General features: G+C 41.3%; 1 protein-coding gene across 1 annotated transcript in view; it reads right to left on the bottom strand.

Annotated features, from left to right (window-relative positions):
* Positions 1-4,872, bottom strand: part of VSIG4 (V-set and immunoglobulin domain containing 4) — a 32,101-nt gene extending 27,229 nt beyond the window's left edge. The window contains exons 1-3 of the mRNA XM_007958362.1: positions 4,818-4,872; positions 1,530-1,886; positions 285-566 (exon numbers count right to left, since the gene is read on the bottom strand). Of these exons, the coding sequence (XP_007956553.1) occupies positions 285-566; positions 1,530-1,886; positions 4,818-4,872 (694 nt within the window). The remainder of the gene's footprint in view (positions 1-284; positions 567-1,529; positions 1,887-4,817) is intronic.
* Positions 4,873-9,637: the final 4,765 nt, after the last annotated feature.

Here is a 9,637-nt window from a genome sequence, read left to right as displayed (position 1 = left end):
AGGGTGATTATAGGTATCTTATGGAAAAGTTGTGGAGATTACATGTTAAGAGTCCATTGAGTTATTGGAGTACTGTATCTGGAAAATCCCTTTGCCATCTTTATCTACTTGGCGTAAGACATGACAGGCATTGTCCTCAGTTCTGAAATTGTTTCCTTTGTGATTGTACAACCACTGTCTACTTTAGACACTGCTCCCACCTTTCTGAGTTGTGGGCACTATTACAAGGTATTTCTGGTGTAAAGTGCCCCATTGAGGTGCTCCCCGGATAGACGACTGCTTACCTTTGACTATAAACTTCACAAGGTCACTGCGCTGCTCAGAGCCAACCCGGCCCTTAGCAGTACAGAAGTATGAGCCCGAATTGGTCACCACTGCAGGCTTGAAGAGTAAGGTACTCAAGGATGATACTTTGAGAGGTTCCTGGTTGTTGCTCTGTTCTTTGTACCAAGCATAATGGATGGGAGGAGAACCTTGCGCCTGGCATTGAAGGCTAATCCTCATCCCCTGGAAGACTGTGAAGCCATAGCCATTGCCAGTCGTCACTGTGGGCTTGGAGACAGAGACTGCAAAAGGCAGACAAGAGAAGAGCCTCTTGGAAATCACAAGAACAAGGGTACACAAATCTGTATCATATTCTGCTGGACATAGGAGTTTGCATATATGTGCAAAGGAAATCAAAGTGGGTTCCTGACTTGGGAGTGAATAAGGTAACAACAACAACAACAACAACACAACCAAACCTCACTGCCATTGAGTCATTTCTGACTCATAGCGACACCCATTGAGTTTCTGAGTCTGTAAATATTTATGGAAGTAGATGACTCCGTCTTCCTTCTGGGGATCAGCTGGTGGTCTTGAACGTCTGACCTTCCAGTAAGCAGTAAAATGCCTTAACCACGACACTACCAGAGCTCCTTTGAAGAAGGTAACAATGCAATGCAAATAAAAATAACTTTCTTTGGAGGATTAGGTACTATTTTGGATTATCTGGAATTTTGGATTATCAGGAGTTAAAAATCAACTGGCTTTTTAAAATAATGTAGTTTTAGGGGGTTCTAATAGAATTTCTGGGTAACCTGCAGCTTTCTATTACCAGGACCAGACATTTATAAAATTGTGAAGTCAACCAGGCTTTTCTTGGTTAACTCTTTCCTCTTTTCCCCCAGTGTTTCTCTGTCAGAATTTTCTACTATTCAATATCCTAATCAGATACATTCATTTTTATGAGTTTTAAGGCCCAGAGCTGAAGGAGGGCAACTCGGCTATGGGTGTTGGAATTTCTGGGACACATGGAGGAGTAGAGACTTGAAGACCAGGAGTCCTTCCTAATACTTCTTAAATCTTGCTGTGTTGCTGATGACCATTAGGATCCTCTGCCCATGCACCTGCTCCGATTACACTTGTAACTGAAGGGAGTCTATGCACAGGTAAACAAAGGGCTATGGATTTCTCAGGGCCTTCTAGGATTATAGATTTCTGTTGAGTCTTTGCTTATCAGTGTTTTTTTACCTCTCATAATGACTCACATTTTTGGACTCGGAGCTCAATGACCTTATCCCTCACCAACTGATTTCCATCAGGGGTTTGCCAGGTAACTTCACATGTGTAGTGGCTCCAGTCATCCATCTCAAGGGTATTCAGTTGGAGGGACACATTTCCTAGTACCTCATGATTCACATGTAGACGGCCTCGGTATTTTGCCTGCTGAATATGATCTCCAGAAGAGTCACGAAGGAAGATGGTGACTGGATCTGAACCACGTTGCACCAGCCACTTCACCAAGACTTGAGTGTAGCCTTGCAGGGGTTCATAGGTGCAGGGAATGTTTACATCCATTTTCCAGGGCCCTGTCACACTCTCTGGAGCTTCCAGAATAGGACGGCCTAAAGAGGAGGTGAGAGGAAGGAAGCAGACATAGATGGTACACCTACCTGGGACTTAAAGTGGCTGTCAGTGGCAGACCTTAAGAGCTTCTGAGAAACATCCTTAAATAACCCCTTCTCTTCCATAAGTTTCAGGGTCCCCCCCACACTTTTGTTTTCTGCCAGTCTTCTCATCAATCAAAACCAGTATTCCAAAGGAAAGGCCTTAACATTGTTTATCCCTTGTGAATTTTAAGTCCTTCTCACATCACTGCCTTGTTGTGAGGTGACCCTGGATAAGTCATGTCCCACCGAAAAGGACCCATTTTATTCATCTATAATGTGGAGAGTGTAGATGGGATGATCTCCCGAGATTTTGTCAAACTTGACATTCTCTACATCTTAGAAGGAGAAGAGAGAGTGAAATGAGCAGAAAGAATATTTGAAGCGGTTCAAATCCACCAGTCAATCCTCAGAAAGAAGGTTGGGCAATCTACTTCTGCAGTGATACTGCCTCGGAAACCCAAGGAGGGGTTGCTATGAGTTGGGTCCAACTCGATGGCAGTGAGTTTTTTGTAGTTTTTATTATGCATCAAGTGAAACTTACCATGTTTGTCTTGATTATTCCTACCTTAGAGAAGTGTTCAACCTAAATGGAGTCATTGCTAGCTTTAATAATGACATAAAGAAAAAAATGGCACATGAGAAGATAAGTCACCTGCTCCAAATAAAAAGATATTTGCACAAAAAGGGTTGAGGTACCAGGCAGAAGGGGATGTGGAGACTTCTGAAATGGCTGAGTTGTAAGAACTTTTAGAAACTACTCAGTTACATTCCTTTATGATACGTATTGGACAAGCTGAGGCCAAGAAAGAGAAAGGAGATGCCTACCCAAAGCAGGCACAGAGCTGGAGGTCTAAAATACAAGTCCTCATATATTATTACAATGCCTTGTTTTCTTTCTTAACCTATTAAGCCACCAGCTTAATAACAAAGAAAGGGGTCTTCCTTGTTGCATATGAGTACTTCAATAGAATGCATTCTAGGTCCCTTTTTGAAATTCCCTATTCCCACCATCACACAGAGGGTGAAATATTCTCATGTTCTCTTCCCCTCTATGCCTGGACTCTCTCCATTCCCTGAAATGCTTTCTGATTAGAGAATTAGCATAGGTAATATATGTTTATAAAATATTTAAAAATAAATAAAATTCATCTGTGAGAATTTCTTGTTATCATGATTATTTCAACATGTTTCTCAGATCCACAGGAAGAGATTAAAAACTGATTCTGGCCTCTAGGAGCTTTTAGCCATGAAACTACTACCCTACAGAACTCTCCAACTTACAAGACTCTTTGTGGTCAGCAAAGCCAGCCTCCTCACTGTACAAATGATATGGGCTGGGGGTACTGAGGTCTAGGGAGAATGAAGGTGTTACTGGCCATTCAGGATATCCTGAGCATTTGGTCTGTTGTATAAGGCCCTCCCTACTAAAAGAAGACTTCCTTCCAAGGATACAGGATTTCAAAGGTGGGAGGAAAATAAGACGTATGAGAGCACACACACAATTTAAATTTTAACATGGGAAAAATGTTTCCTTTAGCCCCATCACTGCCTATACAAATCCCAATTCAAACCAACAGATTTGGAGAAGACAGAGATGCAATGCTGAAACCTATTAAGGAATAAAAATATGTAGTTTTAGAAAGAATACTGTCTTTCAGAAGCACTGACTACTATGAATGCTGTGAACTGGGGCAAATTATGTTTCCTTTCAGATGACTTTCAGAGTATCTTCTGGTTCTGAAATTCTAGACATTAATGGATCACAGAGCCCCAGGATACAGTGGCCTAATCTAAGCCTTCCATGGAAAGCTGGATTCTTTCTGATCCCACAAAGGACTTCAAGATGACAACCATTCAGCTTCTCCTTCTAAGAAGATAAAGTAAGTGGGTATGCAACAAGAAACTCTTTCCCTCATCTTGGATCTCAGTTACTACCCAGGATTGGTTTCCTAAAGGGCCATCTCATTTCTTAACGGTGTAGATGAGGATGGGAAAGGACTCAATGAAATCATAGTCAGACCTCTTTTGTGATATGTGCCCAGCACTGAGATCCCACAAATAGCCTAGACAAAATGGATTATGTTTACAGATAAATGGGTTATCCCAGGAGGTTGCCAGAAACCAAGGTCTGTGAAGACCAATTTAAGGAGCTGAAGTTTACTTTGGAGAAGAAAAGTGTAAAGACAACATGATGTGTCCTCAGACATCTGAAAAGCTATCATAAGGAAAATGGGGCAGATATGTTCTCTACAGCTCCAAGGATCAGAAATAGAGCCAATGGATGAAAGCCACAGGGAGGCAGATTCAGTTCATCCTAAAGAAGAAGTTTCTAACAGTTAGAGCTAGCCTTGGATAGACTTAGATGTCTGGGGAAGCAGTGAACTCCTCATCACTGAAAGTGTGTAAAGAAATAATGCTTATAACAGTGAAACAGTGAAAGGTGACTATAAGTTACTTCTAAGTTCCCATGTAGCCCTTAGCATTCCTTTTTTGAGGATGTGTTTGTCTTAACAGGGATAAAAGCCTGTAATCACAAGGGTGAGGTCTAATTATAGAATTTTAGATGAAAAGCAGCAGATGGAGGAGGATTTGGGTGTTATTTGGAGCCTTCTTGATGTCCATGAGATGCAACAAGCACTAGAGAATCATGGAGATGTTTTCCATGACAGAATCCTTTTCAGTTCCCACCCAAACTTGCCTCTTGACTCCTTCAGCAGCCTTCAGATACCTCCTCTCTCTTCCCCAAAATGGAGAGAGCCTGTGGTATTTGTTGAGAATACCCACCTGCCCAGGAGGAATAGGCTTTCCTCAGTAGCATTTAATCCAACCCCCTCACCACTCCACCCATACCAGCAGTGACAACCAAGTGCCCATTTACTCCCTTACCATAACTGATCACTGTTAGGTCGCCCAGGAGAAGCAGGATCAGTAAGAGCCCCATCACAGCCAGAGCCACTTCTGTCCTTTCTTCCAGCCTCCTGCTGTTAAAGAGGCTCAAACTCTTGGTGGCTGCCAGTGTTTGTGTGTGCTCACTTCTCTTCCTTCTCTCTCTCTCTTTCTTAGACTCTCAGTCCTATGCACATTCCCCTTTCCCCTTCCTTCCCTATTTCAGCCCATGTCATGTGTCACTCTCCCCACTCCCCCACTCTCACCTTCCACCCTGCCTGGGGTTGGAGGTTTGAGGGTAAATGAAGCAATTCTTCCTGCTGATAGGATATTGACTTGACATTCCCTGGAATGAGTGGGGCTCTCTGGTCTTTGATCTTCTTGTTAGTATTTATTTTGTGTTCCCTCTGCAAGACCCAGAGGTTGGGGGCAACCTTAGGGCATCAATTCAGTATTTTTTTTTTTTTCTAACAGGTGGACCCAGGGAGAAGCAATCAGCTTTGCTGGACTATGCAATATTCAACAGTTCTACTGTTAACACATGCCTATTCAGCCTATACAAATCAGGGATGGGACACCTTTCGGCTTTAGAGTACAAAAGCTTAAGTGTGTAAAAGGCTTCGTGCAATTCAAAGTTTAACAACTGGCAAACCTATGGATAAGGCTTTTATGAGGAATATACCCCCTAACTCATGTTGAGCAAGCTCTTTGAAGTCACTTGAATTACTTATTCCAATAGCTCCACTTCTCTGGTGGTAAGGGAGTAGCTATCCACATTAATGCTCCCCCCATGTTTTTCATAAGGAATCTATCACTTACTTCCCTTAAATGAATGTTACCTGACAATGCTATACTGTGTTTGATTAAATTTACAGACCTCTGACCTACACAATAGTGACATTAAGCCCCCAGGAAAGCTCAATTGTCCTAAAAATCATTCCTCTTCACAGACCCCAGAGTGACTGTAGTTCTACCAGCAGTCTAATGTTTTAATTGGCACTGCCAATTCTCTACCAAGCTTTGAAAAGATAAGCACTCCCAAAAGAAGAAACACAACCAACAAATTCATACTATAATGTAAGTGACATAAAAACTTAGCTTATTTTTTGATTGAAGGGATATGAGAAGCCCTGGTCAGGACATTGTCCTGGAGACGGGGAGTGGGACTCCTAAGAGAAACATTTTCTCCGTAGAATGTTGCTTAAGAGTGATTAATGGATTATTTAGGGTTGTACAAGGAGACACCAGTGTTTCAGGCCAAGCTCTTTCCATATGTAAAGCCCCTCTGCCTCACAGGCCCAATCTCCAAAGTTCAATTTTCCCGTTTTTTGGTTACTTCATTCAGTCCACTTCACTGGAAGTTCTAGGCATTCTTTTCCATTTTGTCCTCACTTAGAATCCTGAACTTTGGAGGACCTCTCCTCCCTCCTTTACTCTCTCTCTTACTTTCTCTCTCTCTCCCCCTCTTTCCCTCCTCTATACAGTTTCTTCCTGTCTGATGATGATTGATGATGTCTTTTTTGAGCTTCACCTTGCCTCTTTTTAGCACCTACTGTATCTGAGAGTAAAGAAATTCTCTGGGGTCCATACATGGTACTTCTCTGAGAAAGACCTCAATGCTAACATGGACTCAGCAGCCCTGTTGGGCAAGAAAAGCATAGGGTGGAAATTCAGGAAGCCTGGAAACAAGCCTGTCTCCATGTCTACTTCATTCTGTGACCTTGGACAAGTCATATGTCTCTGAACATCAGATTCCTCATTTGTAATATAAACACAATTAAACTTGATGCTTGTAGATTTTCAGAATTTTTTAAAGATAAAACTACATTACACACAATAACAACTATGGCAATGATAGCTGCTTTTTAATCCTTTATCTTCCAGGCACTGTACTAAGCACTTTGCACAGATTATTTCATTTAGTTCTTATAACATCTCAGATAAGTATTATTGTACTTATTTCTGTCCCTCTCCCTGTCACTCTGTACTCTCTTACAGAGTTTTTGTTTGTTTGTTTGTTTTCCCTTTGTAAAACTTACCACTATTTGACAGATTTTGCATTTACTGGTTTACTTGTTTGTTTTTTGGTCTGTCTCCCACACTAGAATTTAAGCCCCATGAGAGCAAGAAATTTTACATATCATATTCACTGTTATATCCCACGTGCCTAGAACACTGCCTGGAATATCATAGGCACTCAATAAATAAATAAATTATTGGATAAGTCCCCATTTAGCTGCCTAGATGAGATTCAATCCCACAACTGTGTATATCCAAAAATGATATTGTTAAGCAAGGCATTATTCTGTCTCCTTCATACCTTAAATGATCACTTACACAGTATTTACAGACCTCCTCTGGTTGCATAGTGCCTAAGGCATTGGACTGCTAACCACTCCTCAGAAGGAAGATTGGGCAATCTACTTCCATAGAGATACCGCCTCGGAAACCCAAGGAGGGATAACTATGAGTCAAATCAACTCAACCGCAGTGAGTTTACCTTGTTCTGGATGTCGTGGGAAAGAGAGAGAAGAAGTCACAGTTCCCGTTTTCACTGAGATTTTAGTAGAGATAGAATCAAGAGACACACATGGGACACTTGAATGGCAATACATATTTACACATCAACAGAGGTGGATTATAAATTAGGCTTTAAATCTTGGGGAACTAAAATGAAGATGAAGTTGATGAGGGCCATAGTAATTTGGGAAGTCTTTCCAGAGGAAGTTATACTGCAATTACCATTTATAGAACTCCTTCTCTGGGTTTGGCACATTAACCATAGATCTTCTTCTTATTGTTATTATGCATTGGGTGCAAATTTACAGAGCAGAATTTGCTTTATGTTCAACAGTTCATGTATATTTGGTTTCATTCCCCAGTTAGCATCCCCAAACCTGACCCATTCTCCTTCTCTACCTTCCCAGTGACCACCCCATCCCTGTGCCCTTTTTATGCACTACTGTCTGTCCAGCTTTTCCTCCATGTGAATGTTGCCCCTCTGGTGCTCCATGGCTGATTTCTCTAAGGGATGTATCTCCATAGTGTAGATGGGTACATCACCTTGGGTTGGGGGTTCTGCATGTAAGTCTTATTAGTGTTGGCCTGAGATCCAGTCCTTGGGAGTGAGTTTTATCCCAGGCCTGAAATGTATCCCAGGGCCATAGTCTTGGGGATTCCACCAGACTACATCTGATCAGTAATTCTGGTCATTATTGTATTTTTGTATTTTGTTCTACATTTTTCCTCCCACTCTATCAAGGATCTCCAGTTTTGATCCCTTCCTGAGTAGTTGACATTGATAGCTGGGCACCATCTAGTTCTTCTGGTCTTGAGGTCCATTATATCCTAGGGCTGATTGTTTCCAAATGCCCTTGGTTTTCCTCACACTTCTTCACTTCTGATGAAAGGAGACCATTAGCTGCATGTTAGATGCCCACTGGAAAGCTTTTAAGACCCCAGTCACTACTTACCAAAGTAGGTTGTGGAACAAGATTTTTATGTATTATGCTGTGCCAGTTGAGCCTGGTGTCCCCCAGTACTATGGTCCTGAGTTGGCAGATCCAGTGATTTTCTCTCTCTCAAGGTGTTTGGCTGTCTCTAAGGGATTGCTCCGTGTCTGTCTTCTCTTGCTTTTGTAATGATTGTGGTTATTCTGTATCACTAGTATCTGTGCAAGATTATCCTCAGATGAATCTATCATTGGTCTAGATTATATTCCTGTTCAGCAATCCTCATCTGATCTTCTCAGTTGTCTTTGTATTTATCTGTAGCTTGGTGTTTGGTGTTAATGGTAATGCAGTATTTTGCCTATACTGGTATTAGCCTCTGTCGTCTATATCTTATGTGCACAATTCAGTGTTCTCCCTCTCCCCAATGTATCATGGTGGTCACAGACTCTTTCCATACCATCCCTCCCCTTTCCCAACTCAGTGTGTGGCCTCCAACTTGACCAAAAATTTTCCCTCCCCTTCCTTCCTATCCTGGTAATCTACAAAGTGAATTCCCTTCCCTAAGAAAACCCTTCCTTGACTTTTTACAGTAATGGGCTCATACAATATTTGTCCTTCTGTGATTGACTTATTTCACTCAGCATAATGTTCTACAGGTTCACCCACATTGAGATGATTGGCATATTCTTCATTGTTCTTTAATGTAGCATAGTATTCCATTGTGTGTATGTACCATAATTTGGTTATCCATTCATCTGTTGATGGGCATCTAAGTTGTTTCCATCTCTTTGCTATAGTGAATGGTGCTGCAATAAACATGGGTGTGCATATGTCTCTTCGTGTCCTGTCTCTCACCTCTTTAGGATATATTTCTAGTAATTGAATTGCTGTTCAATTGGTATTTCTATTTTCAGTTTTTTTAAGGAAGTTCCATACCATTTTCCACGATGGTATTACCATTTGACAGTCCCACCAGCAGTGTTTGAGAGTTCTAATCTCTCCACAACCTTGCCAGCATTTGTTATTTCCTGTCCTGTTGAACTTTGCTATTATTGCTGGGGTGAGATGATATTTCACCATTGTTTTGATTGTATCTCTCTAACAATTGGTAATCATAAGCATTTCCTCCTCTGTTTGTTCGCCGGCAGCATATCATCTTTAGTGAAGTCTCTGTTCATGTCCCTTGCCCACTTTTGAACTGGATTGTTTTTCTATAAAGTTTTAATGTTATAAAATTTTCTATAAATTTTGGCAATAAGTCCTTTGTCAGGTATGTCATAGACAAATATTTTCTCCCAATCTGTAGGGTTCTTTTTTTTTTACCCTTTTGGAGGAGTCTTTCGATGTGCATAACAATTTGATTTTTAA

Source organism: Orycteropus afer, unplaced genomic scaffold, assembly GCF_000298275.1.
Source record: "Orycteropus afer afer isolate SDZICR_OR568_19922 unplaced genomic scaffold, OryAfe1.0 scaffold00945, whole genome shotgun sequence".
Classification (NCBI taxonomy): domain Eukaryota; kingdom Metazoa; phylum Chordata; class Mammalia; order Tubulidentata; family Orycteropodidae; genus Orycteropus; species Orycteropus afer.
The sequence above is the reverse complement of the archived record's forward strand: the minus strand, read 5'-3'. Positions and strand labels throughout refer to the sequence as shown.